Source organism: Alligator mississippiensis, chromosome 14 (genome assembly GCF_030867095.1).
Source record: "Alligator mississippiensis isolate rAllMis1 chromosome 14, rAllMis1, whole genome shotgun sequence".
Lineage (NCBI taxonomy): Eukaryota > Metazoa > Chordata > Crocodylia > Alligatoridae > Alligator > Alligator mississippiensis.
The window spans coordinates 45,941,719-45,963,677 of NC_081837.1; the positions used below are offsets into that span (position 1 = coordinate 45,941,719).

Sequence of the window (21,959 nt, forward strand, 5' to 3'; positions counted from 1 at the left end):
GCCCGGGCGGGCTGCGAGCTGCACGAGGCGCCCCGCCCCGCCCCGCCCCGCCCCGGTGCTGCACGCGGGCCGCGAAGCCGGCCGGGCCGCATGGCAGGGAGGCGCCCACGTGGAGCCGCGTGCGTCGGGCGTCGGGCGGCTCGCGATTGGCGCGCTCGGCTTCTCCCGGGACGCCCCATTGGGCGAGGGAAGCCGCGCGGGTGTGACGCGCCCGGCTTCTCTCGGGGCCCTGCCAAGCCTGGAGCTGCGGGGTCGAGTGACAGCGAAAGGGGCGGGGTCAGGCCGGCAGCAGCCCAATCACAACAGTCTGCTCACTGGTTCTCTGCTGCGCTTTCCCATTGGTCCTCTGCTGTGCTAGAGGGCGCTGAGGCGACGTGGGCGGGGCCAGGCTGCTAGCACACCTCTTATTGGCTGAGCTCTGCATTGGTGTGTTTGTAGCCGCGTTTTCGCTTTCCCGTGCTCGTTTCCCATTGGTGGACAGGGCCGGGCCGTATGTTAAGCCGTTTCCCATTGATGCAGCGCGGAGGACTGGGTGTGGGCGGGCTCTCATTGGCTGGGCCCGGCAGGGCTGCCCCCAGCGGTGGAGTGCGGGCGGTGGGTTGTGGGCTCGGGCGAGGCGGGACATGCTGCGCCCCGGGGCCCAGCGGGGCTCCCCGGGGATGCCCCGCACCGTGGTGCTGGACTGCCTGCTCCCCAACGGGGTGATGGTGCCTCTGGAAACCCCCTGCACGGCCTCGCTGCTCACCATCAAGCACCAGCTCTTCCGCGAGGCACGGAAATTCCCTCTGCACCACCTGCTGCAGGACGAGTCCAGGTACGTGTTCCTCAGTGTCACCCGCGACGCAAAGAGGGAAGCATTTTTCGATGAGATGCGGCGGCTCTGCGACCTGCGGCTCTTTCAGCCGTTCCTGAAAGTTGTCGAGCCCGCCTGCGACCGCGAGGAGGAGATCCTGAATCAGGAGATCGGGGCGGCGATCGGCATGCCCGTCTGCGAACTGGTGGCGGCCAAGGACCCGGAGGTGCAAGACTTCAGGAGAAACATGCTCGAAGTTTGCAAAGAGGCCGTGGAGCTTCGCGGGGCCGACCCGCCGCACAGCAGAGCGTTGTGTGTCTGCCCTCCCAACGTGGCCTCGTCGCCGGAGCTGCCCGCACGCCTGCTCGATAAACTCGACGCAGGGCGGCTGCGGGTGGCGATATGGGTTATCACCCCCCCCAGTAATAAGCGGAAATACATGTTGAAAGTCAGCCATGCCTGCGTGCCCGAGCAAGTTATTGCCGAAGCAATCAGAAAGCAAGGATGGGGTATGCTGCTGTCGCCTGAACAGTTAAAACGCTGCGTCTTAGAGTACCAGGGCAATTATGTGTTAAAAGTGTGCGGCTGCAATGAATACTTGCTAGAAAAATATCCTCTGAGCCAGTATAAGTACATAAGACACTGTATAATGGTTGGCCTCATGCCCAATCTGATGCTTATGACCAAAACAAGCCTTTATGACCAGCTACCTTTGGATACCTTTAAAATGCCGTATTATTCCATGTGCGTTTCTCCAGATACCTCATACGTGAATATAGACGCTTCAGCCAAATCCCTCTGGTTTATAAACACCAATCTCAGAGTAAGAATTCTCTGTGCAACGTATGTCAACGTGAACACGCAGGACGTTGACGAGATATATGTCCGAACAGGTATCTATCACGGAAGTGAGCTGTTGTGTGACAGTGTGAATACTCAAAGTGTGCCTTGTTCCAATCCTGGCTGGTACGAATGGCTGTCGTATGACATGCGTGTTCGCGATCTCCCACACGCTGCTCGGCTTTGCCTCTCCATCTGCTCTGTCAAAGGAAGAAAGGATGGGAAAGAGGAACATTGCCCGCTGGCTTGGGGAAATATAAACATGTTTGATTATATGCACACTCTTGTATCTGGGAAAATGGCTTTGCATCTGTGGCCAGTACCTCGTGGGCTAGACATCCTGCTGAATCCTCTTGGTGTTACTGGGTCAAATCCAAAGAAGGCAACTCCATGTCTAGAGCTAGAATTTGATTGGTTTAGCGGTCCTGTAAAGTTTCCAGGCATGACAGTAGTCGAAGACCGTGGCATGAAGGCTTTCTCCCTGGAGCTAGGGTGTAACTGCAGCCATACAGTGCTGAGTAAGAAGCTAGGTAGAGATGCTGAAGTAAGAGAAAGTGTCAAAGAACAACTCCGTGCACTTTGTGCAAGAGATTCACTCTCTGAAATCACTGAGCAAGAGAAAGACTTTCTTTGGAGCCACAGGCATAATTGCATGAATACCCCAGAAATTCTACCCAAACTGCTTTTGTCCATGAAATGGAGCTCTAGACACGCAGTAGCCCAGATGTACTGGTTGATAAAACACTGGCCTCCAATCAAGCCGGAACAAGCAATGGAGCTATTGGACTGCAATTATCCTGATCCACTGGTGCGATCATTTGCAGTTCAGTGTTTGGAGAAGTATTTGACAGATGACCAACTGTCTCAGTACTTAATCCAGCTAGTACAGGTTCTGAAATATGAACAATACTTGGATAATCTGCTGGTGAGATTTTTACTCAAGAAGGCACTGACCAATCAAAGAGTAGGGCACTTTTTTTTCTGGCATTTAAAGTCTGAAATGCACAATACAATTGTACGTCAGAGATTTGGTTTGCTTTTGGAGTCCTACTGTCGAGCATGTGGGACATACCTAAAACACCTGACCAGGCAGGTGGAAGCAATGGAGAAACTAACTAACCTTACTGATATGCTCAAGCAAGAGAAGAAGAATGACGCACCAAAGGTGCAAATGAAGTTTATTGTTGAACAAATGAGACAACCAGATTTCAAGGAAGCTTTGCAAGGTTTTATCTCTCCTCTTAACCCTGCCCATCAGCTAGGACACCTCAGACTTGAGGAGTGCAGGATTATGTCTTCTGCAAAAAAGCCTCTCTGGCTGAACTGGGAAAACCCGGATATTATGTCTGAACTGTTGTTTCAGAACAATGAGATAATCTTTAAAAACGGGGATGATTTACGTCAGGATATGCTAATACTTCAGGTTATTCAAATTATGGAAAACATCTGGCAAAATCAGGGTCTTGATATACGGATGTTGCCTTATGGTTGTTTGTCTATCGGCAATTGTGTGGGCCTTATTGAGGTGGTCAGAAGCTCTCATACAATCATGCAGATTCAGTGCAGCGGAGGCCTAAAGGGTGCACTGCAGTTCAACAGTCACACATTACATCAGTGGCTCAGGGACAGGAACAAAGGAAAAAAGTATGATGCAGCTATTGACTTGTTTACAAGCTCCTGTGCTGGATATTGTGTCGCTACCTTCATATTGGGAATCGGTGACCGTCATAATAGCAACATAATGGTGAAGGATGATGGACAGCTGTTTCACATTGATTTTGGGCACTTCCTGGATCACAGAAAGAAAAAATTTGGTTACAAGCGAGAGCGTGTACCATTCATCCTAACTCAGGATTTCTTAATAGTGATTAGTAAAGGAACCCAAGAATGTACCAAAACATGGGAGTTTGAAAGGTTTCAAGAGATGTGTTGTAAGGCTTACGTAGCAATTCGGCAGAGGGCCAATCTCTTCATAAATCTTTTCTCCATGATGCTTGGCTCAGGCATTCCAGAATTACAGTCTTTCGATGATATCGCATATGTTCGAAAGACACTTGCAGTGGACAAAACCGAGCAGGAAGCTCTGGAATATTTCATGAAACAGATGAATGATGCTCACCATGGTAGCTGGACAACAAAAATTGACTGGCTCTTCCACACAATAAAGCAACGTGTATCAAATTGAAATGAAAGCCGAAACAACCAAAGCCTGTCAGATACCTGTCAGATTGGTTGCGTAGGAATTGCACAAGCAACATTCAAATTTACAGCGAAAACAGAAGCAAAACATTCAGACAATTTTCCAAAGGATTTCAGAAAGCACTAAAATTACGCACTTCAAACTTAAGCTATAGTATGATGTGTAACTTGATTGTATGCCTGAAGACCAAAAAAGGTTTGGAAGTCTTTCCGGATTTTGTTTTCTGATGGAAGATTATTGGGAAGGAGGAGGACGAGAGCGCATCAAATGCAGTCCATGGCATGCTACAGTAGGAGGTCTGCTAAAGGAGGCGCAGACTATGGGTTCCCAATCAGTTGGAAGAGAACTTGCCATTTATCACGGCTGTTTAGATGCTGCATATCTTGAAAGAAAAGATTTTTAAGGGCAGAGATGTTAAAATAATAGTGAGGGAACTACAGTGCCTTTAACTGTATTCAGATATATTATGTTGAGGTTTAACTGACCCTTTTCACTCCTAGGTCTGTCATCTGCACAGTTTTTAAAAGCAGTAAGAAATAGACCTAGTACATATGGTATTTTCCCCTGGACAGTACTTGCAGGGCTGAAATAAAACATTATAGTGTTCACTTTGGGTTTGATTTAAGTTAACTTGAACCGAATAAACATTTTCATGCATCTTTTCCAGAGTCTAAAGAACTTTGAGTTGTTAAAAATTATTGAGAAAATATTTTTTATGAAGGCAATTTATGCAATAGGAACTCTAATTAGCAGAGATCCAGCAGGCTTTCCATTTTGTGTGGAAAATGCGGAATAACCCGTATTTTTCCTTTTGAAGCAAGAAACTGCTGGTGAGGAGCGAGCCACAGACAGGGGGCAGCGGACAGGCACAACCAAACCACTAGGGGACACTGCCCAGCTGTGGAGCCGTGGCTTCCCCTTGCCTCCACGGGCAGGGGCTGGGGCTTGGGCTGTGGATGGAGCTGGAGCTGCAGACCTCTCTTGGGCCCAGATCCCAATCCTGCTCCACAGGGAAGGAGGTGCCAGCCCCCACAAAGGGGTCAGGTGGGGCCTTCCTGCCACAGCACTTCCAGTCAAGCAGTAGGTCTGCCTGGCACCATGCAGCAGCGGGGCCCAGGCAGGGCAACAGGCTCCCTTCACCCCCCCACTGCACTTATGCCGCTACAGCCCAGACCTGGCAGGCTCCTCCGTCCTGCTGGGCTGGGCCCTTCCCAGCTCACCCTGGGGGAATCACCTCTGATCCCAGCAGGGCGGCCTCCATGGGGTGCATCGCATCCTTCTGCCTCCCACCCACGGCACTAGGTCCACGTAAGGCCTGGTCCAGCCCTGAGGTGGAGCTGAGCGCGTGGCTGGCTTGGCGTGAGGTGGCACTGCGGCAGTTGAAGTAGGTGGCTCCAGGTCTGAGGGGTCACCGCCAGCCCGTCATGCTGTGAGTGTGGCTTTAGGGTGTCCCTGAGGGGTGGCATTAGGGTTGCAACAGGGGCGGACAGTGGTTGCCTCACGCCTTGGCAGCCATGGCAGTATGGCTGGCGTGGGGCTCCTGGCAGTGGTGGCAGCGGCAGCACTGAGTTTCCCTGCCCTGCTTCGCCCTCCCATGCCAGGTCCTGCCTGCTGGGTCGCAGAGGTGGCTCCTGCCTGGCGCTGGTCCAGCCAAACTAGCCCTGTGCCCCCTGCCTCACTTTTGGAGCAGAAATCACGGGGAGCGGGGTGGTATGTGCCCTCCAATGCTCCCCCTGACATGACACCAATGGTGTCACCGATGCCCCCAGACCTGCCCCACACATGCCCACTTCCCCGTATATTGGAGGGCTGGCGGCAGGAGAAAGCTGGTGTGCCCCTCTCTGGTAAAACTGGTGGGGGGACAGGTGGCTGCAGGATGGGAGTGAGGGGCACCAGTCAAGCTAGGAGAGACTAGGGGACTGTGAATCGGGAGTGAGGGGCACTGGCAGGGAGGGGGGGCTATGGGGAGAGCGGGGCGCCAGCAGGGCTGGAAGGGTGAGTGGCTGTGGCTGTGGGCTGGGAGTGAGGGGCACTGGCAGGGCCAGGGGGTTGTGGGTAAGGAGTGAGGGGCACCAGTTTGGAAAGTGCTCCAAACTGCTTTAAAATTGTAAATATATCAATAAAATATTGTGTTCAACTGATACCTATATAGATATACACACATATATACACACATCTATCTATCTATCTATCTATCTATCTATCTATCTATCTATCTATCTATCTATAAAACCAGGATCCCAGATTATTAGTTTATACTTATGACATAATTTGTCCTGTTGGCTACAAAGGACCAACTCTTGGGATCATCCTAAATTCTAGTTTTAGAGGGAGATGAGGTTGGTCAGGCAAGACCTACCCACAATGAAGCCATGGTGGCTATCTTTCAGAACGTTGCATTCCATTATCCTGTTGTTAATAGTTTCATTGATGAGCTTTTCCAGTATCTTAACAGGGATTGAGGTCAGACAGATTGACCTGTAGTTCCCTGGATCTTCCTTCCTCCCTTTCTGGAAGATGGGCACCACATTGGCCCTCTTCCCAATCTTCAGGAACCCTTTCCGAGCGCCACGAGTTCTCGGATATCCTTGCGATTGGCCGCACTATGATGTCATCCAGGTCCTTGAGCACTCTTGGGTGCGTTCCACCTGGGCCAGCTGATGTGTGGGTGTTCGGCCTCTCAAGGTGTCCCTCACGAGATCTTCACCAACGATGGGCATGTGTTCACCCATACCCTGGCAGTCCTGCATCTCGTTTGGCAGGGTGATCACCTCGGGCTGGTGGAAGACTGACGCAAAGTAATCCTTAAGGAGATTAGCTTTCTCCTGGGTGTCAGTTGTCAGCTGCCCCATTTGGTTTAGCAGGGGTCCAACGCTGCCATAGTTTTTCTTCTGATTACCCATGTAGCTGAAGAAGGACTTTTTGTTGTCCTTGAATCTCGTAGCCAGTTTGAGTTCAGTTTCGGTCTTGGCTTTCATAGTTTGCTCCCTACAGGTGTGGGTCAGTGCTCAATACTCCTCCTTGGTGATGTTACCTGACTTCCATCCTTTATAGGCTTCTTTTTTCAGATACAGGAGGTCCATGAGTCCCCTATTTAGCCATAGGGGTCACCCAGCCCTTTTGCTACCTTTCCTACGGACTGGAATGGACTTCGCTAGTGCTTCAAGGATCACGTCCTTAAGGAGCGTTCGCTCATTATGGACTCCCCCCTCTATCAGATCATGGTTTCTCAGGGCCTCGGCAACCGGCCTCCTGAGTTTATGAAAGTCGGCTTTCCTAAAATCGAGGATTTCTGCATTGCTGACTCATTCGCCAGCTTTGCGGTGGATAGAGAAAGTGATCAACCCTGTCTAGTAGGCCAGCCACTCTGGCTTCTTTGGAGTGAGGTGGAGTCTAGCCCTACCTCTGAAGCGCAGACTTCGGTTGAAGAAGCAGAAGCTGAAGCCAAAGCCTTCGCGATGGCACCAGAGCCGCAGTCTTTTGCTGACTTCATCAGTTCGTCTCTCCCTCCTGTGCCCTTGACCCATAACTGGGAGGATTGAGGAAAAAATTACCTGTGCCCCCAACCCTTTGAGTGCCACCCCCATAGCCTTGTAGTCATTCATAACCTGGCTGGGATTGCTCCAAGCCATGTAATTTGTGCCCACATGAATGAGGAGCATGGGGTAGTGGTTGGAGGGCCGGACAAGTTTCAGGATCCTCTCAGCTATATCATGGATACGGGCTCTTGAGAAGCAGCAGACCGCACGGGCCAAGGGGTCGGGGCGGCAGATTGCTCCCTCTGTTTCCCCAGAAGGAGTTGCCCATGACGATCACTCTGCATTTCTTCCTTGGGGTGGTTGCGAGTTGCCTTCCTTCCTCGAGTGCTGGAGCTGGCAGCTCAGCTGGCTCTTCTGGTGCTGTGAGGAGTTTGTATCTGTTGTGAAGTTGCAGAGGGGTGGTGACCCCGGTGCAGCGTGCCTTGGGGCCAGAGACAACCTTCATCCAGGCATCCCCTAGTTAGACTTCACGGGAGCTTCTCTTGTCCACCCTTGCCTTGCCAGACATCCTTGCGCTTCCCTCTTCATTCTTTGGGAGAAAAGTCTGGCAGTAAGCGTCCATCTCCTCTTCACCATCCCTGATGGCACACGGCCTCTAGCTGTTTGTCTTGCCTTTCTCTCTGTCTCATTGTCTTCAAAGTCACTGCAGCATTTCTCTCTCTCCGCAGAGCTGGCAGGAGACCTGTGTTTGCACACCTAAATTGCTTCCCTTGCTTGCAGAGGGAAAATCCTGAGAGGGGTCTGGCTGCGCCCTCACATCTATGAGGGGCCATTGTAAAATAAGTTGTCTGTGGAGTCTCGGCAGGGAGGGGCCACTGGCCCCAGTGCTGTGAGGCCTCTGAGTTGTTGATAGTGGCAATTGCCTTTCTTTTGTGTGTGTGTTGTTACTAGATTGGCCCATCACTTTGGAGTGCACTCATTTATTAGGGATTCGTTTCTAGGGTCTTTGTAATTCTACCAATGTGCTGTTTGTGTACTGGTGTTTCTATATGGAGCTGTATCTCTCCTTTCTGCAAGTCCTCACCCGCAACGGAGCTATCTTGCAGGACTCGGTTTCAGTGGGGCTGGGTTTCTCCAGCCACCACATCAGTCAAATACACACACACACACACACACACACACACACACTTACGTGACACACCTGACCCGGCCGGGTTGATCAGCATGGACAGGCTGACCCCTCATATGTCAGGAATTAGTTCATTAAGATAACAATAAAATGCAGTCAGACACAAGCACACAGGTAAACAGAATGCCTCTGAATCCGGCTGACACCCTCATGGGCCAGCATTCAGTTCATTAGGGCATGTTTGAGCCAAACTGGGTCAACCAGCCCATACAAGCTGATCCCTTTATGTGTCTTAAACTCAGCACATCCCAGTCTTTTGCCCTAACTGTCCTATATGCTAGCCTCTTGATGAGCGGACCCCACAGTATTTCTGGGCATCACAGGGATCTTTGGCTTAGGTAAAAGAAGTGTTGCTGCAGAACAAGTGGAGAAGAAGAAGTAGAGAAGGAAAAATACATGCAGTTACCACCAATTTGACTACAAAAGTTATTTATTACTAAGTATACGGAATATATAATAGTACTAGTAGTAATAGACATGCAAGGGAAAACAAACAAAAACAATTACAATATTACCCTGGTTTCATTGAGTATTTGGGGAAACCTAGCTCAAGCTTAACTAATAAAATTAGGTTCAGAAATCTATGCCTAGAGAGAAAGAGAGAAAGAGAGAGAGCGAGAGCTAGGATCTCACCATTCCAATGCACTCGGGTTGTTTGCTGGCAGGTAAAGTTCTTAGCACGATGGTTGAAGGTTAAACAGATGACGGAAAGAGATGATCTGTTTCTTCCAGCTTCTCGAGAACAACAGCGGATGGTGTCAGAGAGATTTCTCCCTCTTGAAGCACATTGTTTGCTGCTTTTACAGCTTTTTATACCCTTAGTCCAGCCTTTTCAAAGCATTCTTTTAATTGTGTAAATAATTATCTTTTCTATTGACAAGGTATCTGGTTTGGAACATCTTAAGAAACTGATTAATAACTAGGAAAAACATAAGGTTAATGAGTAACCAGACACTTAGGAGCCAGCTTGAAATTCTTATGAATAGAAGATATACTAGATGAGATACCATATTGTTTCTTCTCAGATGGCCCAGCTATGCTTGCAGCATCAGGGTTTTGTATGTTACCTGTTGTGAATAAGCCTCAGTTTAGCATGAGTGTTCATAAACTTGGTGGGGAGGACTTCTACCAGTCATCCTGGGAAAAGCATGACAGCATTTGTGGTCAGGGCTCCAACAGGCTGGATGCTGTGATAAAGCCTTAACCATTGTTCAAATGTTGCCCATACCTGCTCTGACTCGGTTTCTTGCCTCAGCATTCCCTAACGCGGCAACCGAGTTTTAGTCAATCAAGTTTAAATAGGCTTCCCATACTAGGACCGGGCAATGTATGGCCTGAGATGCCTATTAAACTTTTCTTCTGCTTAGTTCTGGTTAGACAGTGTGTGTGTGTGTGTGTGTGTGTGTGTGTGTGTGTGTGTGTGTGTGTGTGTGTGTGTGTGTTGGGGGGGAATAGAAAAAGTCCTTTGTAAGTCCAGCACGCTGGGTGCCAGGGCTCCCTCAGGAAGACAGAGCTGACAGGTAACAGTCTGTGTGTGTGTGGAGAAGCCATCTTGCCAAGGCTTCAGGCCTGTGAAGCGGACTTTGAGAAAATGAGGTGAAGAGACCCAGAGATGGCAGAGGAGGACATGGGCAGCCCTGTTGTGACTTCCTGATTCTGCCTGGTGTGAGGTCTCTGCCCCTGTGGCATCACCTGGCTGGAGCCTGAGGTGGGTCAGACCTCCTTTGGAGCAGTGTGATGTATTTGTCTTCCTGTCTTGCTATGTCTTTGATATTTGTTCTTTCATGTTTCCAGGAGGTTTAGTGTGTGTACCTTTGCAGGTGTTGCACCTCCACACCTCCCCTTCCACCTGTGATGATGATGGATAAGGAGCAGCATGACTGTGGCTGTGGTGAGTAGTGCCTGTAGGGGATGAGGGCTGTCCTGTGGTAGCTGTGCCCTGTGTACCGTGGTTGCTGTGATGCATCACTTTTTGATTGCCTGTGAATATCCAGCTCAGGCTGGCCACAGGCAAGCATTTGAGAGCTCAGTTAGTGGGTAGGAGGGGCTGGATGTGTGCTGGGGGTTTGGAGAGGAGCTTCCCTTACTTCTGACTTTGTGCCCCTGCATCCCCTCCATGGGCTGACGAGGGTTTTGTTCTTTTTCCAGTGGCCTTGATCTTGTGGTGGAGAGGGATACAAGGGTGTGCTGTGCCCTAGTGATGGAAGATCACTGATCTCCTGATCAGTTGGGGATCAGGAGCAGAGGGAGCAGGGCACACATGTGCCACACATGCACGTGTGCCCCCTTACCTCGGCAGCAGAGGCAGCAGGCAGCGAATGGGAGTGGCAGCAGCTGAGGAGACAGCAGAGGGGGCAGCAACAGCTGACTCCCCCTAAGGTAAGTGGGGCAGAGGATAGAGTGCAGCTGAGGCAGATCCGCAGGGGAAGCCCTTTGGAGCCCTCTTAGCTCGCCCGACAGGGAGCCACGCGTGCGGGCAGCGCTCGCGAACAGTGTGCGCAAACAGGCGCGCTCTGTAAGGGCGCGCCGGTGTTTGCGCCAGTGTTCGCGTAAGGCGGGCATGAGGTAGCAGCCCAGAGGGGCACCTCCAGCAAGCGAGAGCAGTAGATGCAGCTCTGCAGACATGGTGCAGACGCAGAGCGCCGCTGCCAGGGGCCTCGCCCTGGCACTGCTGCCTGCCAGGGGCTCTTCTGAGGCCTCCACCCAGACGGATCTCATGGCAGGGTTGGCGGCCCCTTGTCCCCCGCCCTGTCTGTGCGGGGGGGGGGGGGGGGGGGGGGCTCCGTAGGGTCCGGCGGGGGCGGGGGGCCTGGTGGTCCCCTTGCCTGTCCCTCCTGTGCCTGACTTGGGGCCCTGAAGGAGCAGGTGAGGGAGCTCCAGGCTGAGGTGAGCAGGCTGAGGGGGATCCGGGCTGCAGAGGATGAAATGGATGCCTATCTCTGTTCTCTGCAGGCCCGGTCGCCCACTGTACAGCCCCCACAGGAGACACGTCCAACGCAGGAGTGGCAGAAGGTGTCCAGATCCAGAGCTGCTCGGCCTAGAGTGGTGGAAGCTCCCCAGGTACACCTGGCGAACAGGTTTGAGGCCCTGGCAGCTGTGACGGAGAAAGACAGAGCAAATGCCTCCGGCGCGGACGATGTCACTCCCCACGCGACATGGAACGGGCAGAGAACGAACACCAGCAGAAAGAAACGCCAGGTCCTCATCATCGGAGACTCCATCCTACGAGGACTGGAAGGTCCCATCTGCCGGCCTGACCCCATGACGTGGGAGGTCTGCTTCATGCCTGGGGCTTGGGTTCGGGACATCACGGAGAGTATCCCGGCCTACATCCGACCTACCGACCAGTACCCCATGGTTGTCATCCACGTGGGAATGAATGACGCGGCCAGGGGCAACCTTAACCGCATTATGAAGGACTTCGAGGCTCTGGGGGCCAAGCTTAAGGAGATGGGGGTGCAGGTGGTATTCTCCTCTCTTCTTCCAGTGAGTAGGCGGGGACGGCGACATGATGCCTGCATTGGCGAGGTCAGCCAGCACTTATGGAGTTGGTGCCGCCAGGCGGGCCTTGGGTTCCTAGATAATGACCCATGCTTTTGGGTGGGGGACTTGCTGGGGTGGGATGGGCTTCACCTCTCTCGTAAAGGCAAGCGTGTCTTCTCTTCCAGGTTGGCTGATCTCGTACAGCAAGCTTTAAATTAGTCTCGCTGGGGGAGGGGGCCGCAGGAAGACGAGGAGACGCCACCTGAGCAAGACAGGTGACACATGCAAGGAGTGCCCAGGTAAGAAACAGGGGCTCAGATAGTCTTCCTAATCAGGGGGTGGCACGTGCAGCTATGCAAGGCCTAAATGCCTGTATACCAGTGCTCGGAGTATGGGGAACAAACAGGAGGAACTCGCCCTCAGAATAGCGAGTTCAAACCCAGACATAGTAGGGATTACAGAAACGTGGTGGGATTCATCCCACGACTGGGCAGTGAGCATTAGGGGCTATAGGCTCTACAGGCGGGATAGAGAAAGGAAGGAAGGGAGGGGGTGTGGTGCTCTATGTCAGAGAGCAATACATATCTTCTGCCAGCAAAATGGGGTCAGAGGAGGGGCAAGCTGAAGTGCTCTGGGTCAAGATACAAGGGGGTCGTGGAGAGAGGGATGTAACGGTGGGGGTCCACTACAGGTTCATAGATTCATAGGTGTTAGGGTGGGAAGGGACCTCAATAGATCATCGAGTCCGACCCCCTGCATAGGCAGGAAAGAGTGCTGGGTCTAGATGACCCCAGCTAGATGCATTTCCAACCTCCTCTTGAAGACCCCCAGGGTAGGGGAGAGCACCACCTCCCTCGGGAGCCCGTTGCAGACCTTGGCCACTCGAACTGTGAAGAAGTTCTTCCTAATGTCCAGTCTAAATCTGCTCTCTGCTAGCTTGTGGCCATTATTTCTTGTAACCCCCGGGGGCGCCTTGGTGAATAAAACCTCACCAATTCCCTTCTGTGCCCCCGTGATGAACTTATAGGCAGCCACAAGGTCGCCTCTCAACCTTCTCTTGCGGAGGCTGAAGAGGTCCAGGTGCCCCAGTCTCTCCTCACAGGGCTTGGCCTGCAAGCCCTTAACCATATGAGTGGCCCTTCTCTGGACCCCCTCCAGGTTATCTACATCCCTCTTGAAGTGCAGCGCCCAGAATTGCACGCAGTACTCCAACTGCGGTCTGACCAGCGCCCGATAGAGGGGAAGTATCACCTCCTTGGACCTATTCGTCATGCATCTGCTGATGCACTATAAAGTACCATTAGCTTTTCTGATGGCTTCGTCACACTGCCGACTCATGTTCATCTCGGAGTCCACTAGGACTCCAAGATCCCTTTCCACCTCTGTGCCACCCAGCAGGTCGTTCCCTAGGCTGTAGGTGTGCTGGACATTTTTCCTCCCTAGGTGCAGCACTTTGCATTTCTCCTTGTTGAACTGCATTCTGTTGTTTTCTGCCCACTTGTCCAACCTGTCCAGGTCTGCCTGCAGCTGTTCCCTGCCCTCCGGTGTGTCCACTTCTCCCCATAGCTTTGTGTCATCCGCAGACTTGGACAGAGTACACTTCACTCCCTCGTCCAAGTCGCTGATGAAGACGCTAAAGAGAATCGGTCCGAGGACCGAGCCCTGCGGGACCCCACTGCCCACACCCTTCCAGGTCGAAACCGACCCATCCACTATGCCTCTCTGGGTGCGACCCTCCAGCCAATTCGCCACCCACCGGACTGTGTAGTCATCCAAGTCACAGCCTCTTAACTTGTTCACCGGTATGGGGTGGGATACCGTATCGAAGGCCTTCCTGAAGTCTAAGTATACGACATCCACCCCTCCTCCTGTGTCCAGGCGTTTCGTAACCTGGTCATAGAAAGAGACTAGATTGGTCAGGCACGATCTGCCTGCCACGAACCCGTGCTGGTTTCCTCTCAGCGTAATCTGCCCTGCCGGGCTCTCACAAATGTGAGCCTTGATAATTTTTTCAAAGACTTTGCCAAGGATAGAGGTGAGAATGACCGGTCTATAGTTGCCCAGGTCCTCCTTCCTCCCCTTCTTGAAAATGGGGACCACGTTGGCCCTTTTCCAGTCCTCCGGGACCTGGCCCGTGCGCCACAAGCGTTCGAATATTCCTGCCAGTGGCTCTGCAATGACGTCGGCCAGTGCCGTCAGCACCCTCGGATGGAGCTCATCCGGGCCTGCCGACTTAAAGGCATCCGGTTCTTCCAAGTGACTCTGCACCGTCTCAGGGTCTACGCATGGCAGTCTGGCGCCTTGCTGCTGCCTCTCTACAACCCCAGTGAGAGACTTGTCGTGCCCCTCGCTTAGGAACACTGAGGCAAAGAACTCGTTGAGGAGTTCAGCCTTGTCCCCCCTGTCCGTCACCAATTGCTTCTGCCCATTTAGTAGGGGTCCTATTCCTCCCTGGGCCTTCCTTTTACTCCCTATATATCTAAAAAACATTTCTTGTTATCCTTTACTTGGGATGCCATCCTCATCTCCATGGTAGCTTTGGCCCGTCTAACTGCCTCCCTACAAGCACGAGCAACGAGGTTGGGGTCTCCCCAACCAAGGGGAGGAGCTGGATCGGGAATTCTCGGGCCAGCTTGCAGAGACACTTAAGGCAAGGGATGGAGTTGTCATGCGCGATCTAAATTCCCCGGACATCTGCTGGGAGGAGCAGTCAGCCAGGTCGGACCGTTCCAGGAGGTTCCTGGCCAAGATACAGGACCTCCACTTAACCGAGGAGGTGCACAGTCCTACCATAGGAAATGCCCTGTTGGACCTGGTCCTGGCCACAGGCGATGATCTGGTAAGGGGGCTTCAGGTCCTGGACCACCTGGGTGATAGCAATCATCGCTTGCTGGAATTCATCACCCAGCGCAGGGTGACAAGGGCCTGCAGCAAGGCGGTAGCCCTAGACTTCAAGAGGGCCAGCTTCAACGAGTTGAGGAGATTGGTGGCAGAGGCGCTGGGGTTCTCGAGGGCAGGGGAACTCAGTGCCCAAGATGTGTGCTCGTTCCTTAAGGAGACGATACTCAGGGCCCAAGGGGTGACGATCCCAACAAGAAGCAAGGGGGGCAAGAGTGCCCAAAACCCACCCTGGCTCACCAAGGACATCCGGGAATGCCTGGTTGCCAAGAAGGCGGCGTACACCCGGTGGAAGGGAGGGGCTATCTCCAAAGAGGAGTATACATCCACTGCTCGGGCCTGTAGTGGGGCTGTTAGGAAAGCTAAGGCGGACATAGAGCTAGGACTAGTGTCCAAGATCAAAGATAATAAAAAGTCCTTTTTCAAATAAATAGGGAGGATGAAGAAGGCACCGGGAAACATGGGGCCCTTGCAAAATACGCTGGGCAATCTGGTGGTTGCACCAGAGGAGAAGGCAGACCTCTTTAACAAATTAGTCACCTCCGTTTTCTTGTGCAGGGACCGGGACTCCCCCACCGTGACTCAAGACGGACTCGAGGGGAACACTTCCAGACCAAAGGTTAAGGAGGACCGGGTTAGAGTGCTTCTGGAGGGGCTGGACGTGTTCAAATCAGCAGGTCCAGATGCTCTCCACCCCAGGGTGTTGAGGGAGCTAGCAGGGGTTATTGCAGGGCCCTTGGCACGGCTTTACAAATGCTCATGGTGCTCAGGCCAGGTGCCAGATGACTGGAAGATAGCCAATGTGGTCACCATCTTTAAAAAAGGGAGGAGGGAGGACCCGGGCAACTACAGGCCTGTCAGTCTTACCTCAATCCTGGGGAACTCTTTGAGAAGATCATCAAAGAGCACATCTGTGATGGGCCAGCATCGGGGATGATGCTCAAGGGCAACCAGCATGGTTTCATTAGGGGCAGGTCATGTCAGACCAACGTGATTGCCTTTTACGATCAGGTCACAAAAGCATTGGATGCAGGTGTTGCTGTGCATGTAGTCTTTCTGGACTTCAGCAAGCCCTTTGACACTGTTGACCACCCCATCCTCATTAAAAAAATAGGTGACTGTGGCATTGATGCCTACAGTCAGATGGATTGCAAATTGGCTGAAGGGTTGTACTCAGAGGGTGATGGTGGACGGGTCATATTCAACCTGGGGGGAAGTGGGCAGCGGAGTGCCCCAGGGCTCGGTCCTTGGGGCCACACTGTTCAATTTCTTTATCAGCGATTTGGATGATGGGGTGAAAGGCACCTGTTTAAATTTGCTGATGATACCAAAATTTGGGGTGAGGTGAGCACGCTACTAGGGAGGGAGAGACTGCAGCAAGACCTGGATAGGTTGCCGGGGTGGGCTTACAAAAACAGGATGCGTTTCAATACGGACAAGTGCAGGGTGCTGCACTTGGGCAGTCGTAACCAGCAGCATACTTATAAGATGGGAAACTCCTGTCTTGAGAGCACGGAGGCGTAAAGGGATCTTGGAGTCATTATTGACTCCAAGATGAACATGGGCTGACAATGGGTTCTCTTTCCTGCCCATGCAGGGGGCCGGACTCGATGATCTATTGAGGTCCCTTCCGACCCTAACATCTATGAATCTATGCGAGGTCCCGGTCGGCAGGGCTAACCGGACCTTATCGTGCATCCACAGGTGCATCTCAAGTAGGGCCAGGGAGGTGATCCTCCCCCTCTGTGCGACACTGGTCAGGCCACAGCTGGAGTACTGTGTCCAGTTCTGGGCACCCCACTTCAAGAGGGATGTGGACAACATTGAGAGGGTCCAGAGGAGGCCACCCGCATGATCTGGGGACAGCAGGGGAGACCCTACAGTGAGAGGCTATGGGACCTGAACCTGTTCAGCCTTCACAAGAGAAGGCTGCGGGGGGACCTGGTGACCATCTATAAACTCACTAGGGGGGACCAGAAGGGTTTGGGGGAGACCTTGTTTCCCCCAGCGCCCCCCGGGATAACAAGGAATAACGGCCACAAGTTGTTGGAGAGTAGGTTTAGATTATTAGACATCCGTAAGAACTACTTCACAGGGCGGGTAGGATCTGAAACCAACTTCCAAGGGAAGTGGTGCTGGCTCCTACCCTGGGGGGCTTTAAGAAGAGGCTTGATACCTACCTGGCTGGGGTCATTTGAGCCCAGTTTTCCTCCTGCCCAGGCAGGGGGTTGGACTTGAAGATCTACAAGGTCCCTTCCGACCCGACTTCTATGATTCTGTCATATTGAATGAAATAGTTTGAATGTTTGTAAAGGTTGCCCATTAGCCAGTTTCAGGAAGAAGATAAGATTTATCTCCTTATCTAGCTCATTGTTTTGGGACTATGTGCAAAAGGTCCTGACTTTGTTTAAAGTCTTAATTTAAATTTTATCTTTAGAAGTCTTTACAAAGAGAGCAAATATCCTGAGTTCCGAGAGATCGAACCCTAAGGCCTTTTGACCAGATTGGTAAGAAAAGGGCATTTGCAGTGATATGGAAGTTTCCCAAAGGTAATTTAAAATGCTCAACAAAGGTAAAAGAATCTGTTGAGTAAGATCCGAGCCCAAATTTGGGGGTAATGACAGATTGAGTAGGAGGAGCCCACTGACGGCAGCTCGCTCAATAAAAACTGTAACTTACTGTCCCAATTTGGAGGTGACTTCACTTGCAGAACAACGAAGGAAAAATCACAAGTGTAGCCCGGATCAGACCGATCACCTGAACCACCCTCTCCGTGAACACGAATCTCTTAGTTCGCGCTGAAGCTGCGGAGCGCCCGAAAGGGACTGAAGGAAGGTGACTTAGTCCTATCACTGCTGAGGCCAGCCTATTGAATTGTATTGCTGAGGCGAGCCCATTCCATTGAACCGTACTACTGAGGCCAACCCATGAAATCGTACTACTGAGGAATGAAACCATATTTTGGTATTTGGCTTCTCAGAATTCTAGGATTGTAAGTATATTATGAAAAATAATAGTATTGATTAAAATTTAACTTTTAGTTGTAATTGTAGTTGTTTTTGTAATACTAATTCTTATAGCATTGTTTGAGAAGGAAGTGCATTTGGGGCATTGTTTCTGATATATGTAATTATTGTGTTCTTAATGTTTGTGGTGTTTCTTAAAGCTAAGCAGTGTTATATGCGTAGCAAAGAGTTTTAAAATAAAATTGTGTTGTATGAATTAAGTGTGTAATCATTGTGAAATCATGCAATCAGCTAACTACTCCCCCAGCCAGTGCATCAGAACGAATCAGTAAATTGTGTGGGATTTTCTCTATTCCATAACCCACTAGAGACAGATTCTATGAAGATGGAGAAACAGGATGCTGAAAGGTGCGCTGGGTTGGGATGGCGGGGTGAAGGGGTTCCCCTGAAGGTATTTGGGTGGGGGAGGAAACCCCAAGTGTGGGATAGTGTCCAGAGCTCCCTGGTTCCTGGGCAGTGATGCTGAAGGAAGTAATTGTGGCCCCAGGGGTGCCCCAGAGCTGGGCAGTGTAAGCCTGGTTTAGATTTACCTTGGTTGTGAGTTTCCATGCAAAGGCTCAAAATTGCCATTGAGTATATAGGGGGCATCAGGGTTTGCCTCTGGCATCTGGGTGCAGATCTTGATTTTGTGTGTGGTGGGGCGGAGGAGCGGGTGTATGCATCTCTGCCTCTGCCTGCCTGTTGCTGGTGCCGCTGGCCTCCCTTCAGTTCTGGGAGCTGCACTTTGTTCTGTGTCTCTGGGTGTATCACTGGTGTCTCTTTCTAGTTTGATTTTTAAAATCACTGCAGCACTTTTTGTCCTTTGATTGCTGTTCTCAGAGCTGGAATGAGGCCCATTTTGGCAGCTAAATAGGTTTCCCCCTTTGGGGAGGGGCTTGACTGCACCCTGCCTGCCTCGTTCGGGGGGGAGCTGTGTGCTGTTTCTGGAGCCCTGGGCTGTGGTGGGCGGGGTGCCTCCACTCAGTACTATGAGATGTGAATACTGTTCCATGTAGTAATTGCGTGTTGTTTTGGGGGTGATGCCAATGTCTGAACCCTGAGCAGAGAAGAACTGAGGTAGAAGAGAAGAAACCTAGAGCCACCACCATGTAGAAGAAGGTGGAGGAAGCAGGCAGCCAAGCACTTGTAGCCACTTCTGGGTCACCTTGAGCGAGGCCTCTACCTGTTGGCTGGAGCTGTGTGCATGGGCAGAGCCTGCAGTTGGTAAGGGCTTGCTTGGAGCAGTGTGGGGTTGTCCGAGCCTGACAGTTATTTCCGCTTCGCCCTTTGTTGCTTTCTGTGCTGAGGTTTTTCCTTTGCACCATCCACGGGTGCCTGCCTCCTGTATGGGGAAGGGATGGCAAGCAAGGATGCATGAGGGCTGGAGGAGCACCGTGATGCCAGGTGTGGTGGGTGCTGGATCTCAGGGCTGAGGCCTTCCCCCTGCTGTCTGCCTACCCTGTGTGTGCCCTTAGCAGCGTGCTGAGGTGCTCCCTTCGCTTGATGTGTGTGTGGGACTTCCTCAGTGGTTCACTTCTCCTGTGATTAGTTCTGCCCCTTGGGGTGAACCCCTGTTCTGTTCTCCCCAGGGTCCTGGTGTGTTTGGAGGAAAAAGGGGGGGGGGGGGGGGCTAAGGAGTGGACCAGAATGGTGGTAACGGAGGAAGAGGAGAAGGATGCTGGAAGGTGTTTTGGGTTGGGGTGGGGGTGCGTTTAGGTGTGGTGGGAAGGCCCTGGTCTGGGATGGTGCCCTGGGTTACATAGATTTCATAGATTTTCATAGACATTAGGGGCTGGAAGGGACCTTGTGAGATCATAATGTCCAGCCCCCCTGCCATAGGCTGGAAGTCAGCTGGGATCAAGTGATCCTAGCAAGAAAAATTTGCAGATGGTTTTTGAAAGAGTCCAGAGTTAAGTGATCCCAGGCAGTGGTGCTCAAACAGGGTGTTGTGGGGTTTGAGGTTCCCCTCATCTCTTGTGGTGGCATGCTCTGGCCAGGGTCCCTCATCTGGCTCTACATGAGGCTTGAGCCTCCCTGCCTGCCCCTGCCATGGGCTTTTTTCACTCCATGAGCTGGGCTTGTCCCAGCGTTTGGGTGCTGGTGTCTGGCCCTCTCCAGGTTTTGCTGCGGCAGAAGTTTGGTGCATGTCTCTGTCTAGCTGTTTGTCTTGCCACAGGCTCTCCCACCAGTGCTGGGAATGGCTTGTCCTGGGTCCCTGTGCCTTTCCATTTGTCTTGTTGTCTTCAAAGTCGCTAAAGCATTCCTCCGCTCTTCCCAGAGCTGGCAGGAGACCTGTGTTTGCACATCTAGACTGCTTCCCTTGCTTGCCAAGGGAAAGCCCTGAGAGGGCTCTGCCTGCACCCTTGCAACTATAGGGAGGTGATAAAATAAGTTGCCCGTGGAGTCTTGGCAGGGAGCGGCCACTGTCCCCAGTGTTGTGAGGCCTCTGAGTTGTTGATAGTAGCAATAGCCTCTTTTTGTGTGTGTGTGGAGGAACCCTCTTGCCAGGGCTTCAGGCCTGTGAAGCAGACACTGGGAAGACGAGCTGAAGAGCCCCAGAGATGGCATTGGAGGAAATGGGCAGCACCGTCATGACTTCCTGATTTGCGTGGTGCGAGGCCTCTGCCCCGTGGCATCACCTGACTGGAGCCTGCGGTGAGCCCGAGCTTCCTCGGAGCAGCGTGATGTATTTGTCTTCCTGCCTTACCGCTTGTTCCACACTTGTTCTTTCACGTTTCCAGGAGGTTTTGTGTGTGTACCTTTGCAGGTGTTGTGCCAGCTGTGAGGATGACTGGATAAGGAGCAGCGTGGTTGTGGCTGTGGTGAGCAGTGCCTGTTGGAGATGAGGGCTCTCTTGTGGTGGCTGTGCCCTGTGTAGGCTAGGGGACTCCTTGATTGCCTGTGAATGTGCGCTTCGGGCTGGCCACAGACAAGCCTTTGAGAGCTCAGGTAGTGGGTAGGGGCACTGAATGTGTGTGCTGGAGGTTTGGAGAGATTTCCCCTGTCTTTGTGCCCCTGCGCCCCCTCTTTGGGGTTCATAGGTTTCATAGATGTTAGGGCTGGAAGGGGCCTCAAAGATCATCAAGTCCAGCCCCATGCCCCAGGGGCAGGAAGTCAGCTGGGGTCAAAGGATCCCAGCAAGATAAGCATTCAAACGTTTCTTGAATGAGTTGAGAGTAGGTGCCTGCACCACTTCTGGAGGGCGTCTACTCCAGGTCTTGGGGGCTCGGACAGTAAAGGAGTGTTTCGTTATGTCCAGCCTAAAAGGGTCTTGGAGGAGTCTATGATCATTGGTCCTTGCTTTTCCTTGGGGTTCTCTGGTGAACGGATGTTCTCCCAGATCCTGATGCACATCCCTTATGTGCTTATAGGTAGTCACCAGGTTCCCCCCTGAGCCTGCGCTTTTGCAGGCTGAAGAGTCCCATGGCTCTTGGCCTCTCTTCATAAGGCCTGTTCTCCTGCCCTCTGATCATGTGCGTAGCTCTCCTCTGCACTCTCTCAAGCTTCTCAACATCCTTCTTGCATTGTGGAGCCCAGAACTGGATGCAGTACTCCAGCTGCGGCCACACCAAGGCCGAGTACAATGGGACGATGGCTTCCTGAGATTTATTTGAGAAGCGTTTATGGATGCAAGCCAGAGTTTGGTTTGTTTTACCACCTGTGACATGGTATTGGTGGCTCATGTTCATCTTGTGGTCAATCATGACCCCCCAAGTCTCTTTCAGCCGTTGTGTTAGCAAGCGTAGCACTGCCGAGCCTATAAGCATGCTGTGGGTTTTTCTCCCGAGGTGGAGTACCTTGCATTTATCTATATTGAAAGTCATCAGGTTTGTATCCGCCCACTTACTAAGTTTGTCCAGGTCAGCCTGGATCACTAGCCTGTCCTCCAGTGTGGACGTTGTGCCCCAAAGTTTAGTGTCATCGGCGAACTTAGCTAGTGAACTTCTGATACCAATGTCAACATCATCGATAAAGATGTTAAAAAGAACCGGTCCAAGGACAGAGCCTTGGGGGATGCCACTGGTCACAGAGCGCCATGATGATTCACTACCGTCGACTACTACTTTCTGGG

General features: G+C 52.1%; 2 protein-coding genes across 2 annotated transcripts; both read left to right on the forward strand.

The window, feature by feature from the left end:
• Nucleotides 1-424: 424 nt before the first annotated feature.
• On the forward strand, nt 425-4,669 carry LOC132244807 (phosphatidylinositol 4,5-bisphosphate 3-kinase catalytic subunit alpha isoform-like). The gene has a single exon (XM_059717285.1). It carries the CDS (start codon nt 624-626, stop codon nt 3,816-3,818), a length of 3,195 nt encoding a protein of 1,064 aa, XP_059573268.1. The 5' UTR covers nt 425-623; the 3' UTR covers nt 3,819-4,669.
• A 6,678-nt stretch (nt 4,670-11,347) lies between these two features.
• On the forward strand, nt 11,348-18,104 carry LOC132244815 (uncharacterized). The gene is made up of 2 exons (XM_059717315.1): nt 11,348-12,283; nt 17,320-18,104. Exon 1 carries the CDS (start codon nt 11,427-11,429, stop codon nt 12,201-12,203), a length of 777 nt encoding a protein of 258 aa, XP_059573298.1. The 5' UTR covers nt 11,348-11,426; the 3' UTR covers nt 12,204-12,283; nt 17,320-18,104.
• Nucleotides 18,105-21,959: the final 3,855 nt, after the last annotated feature.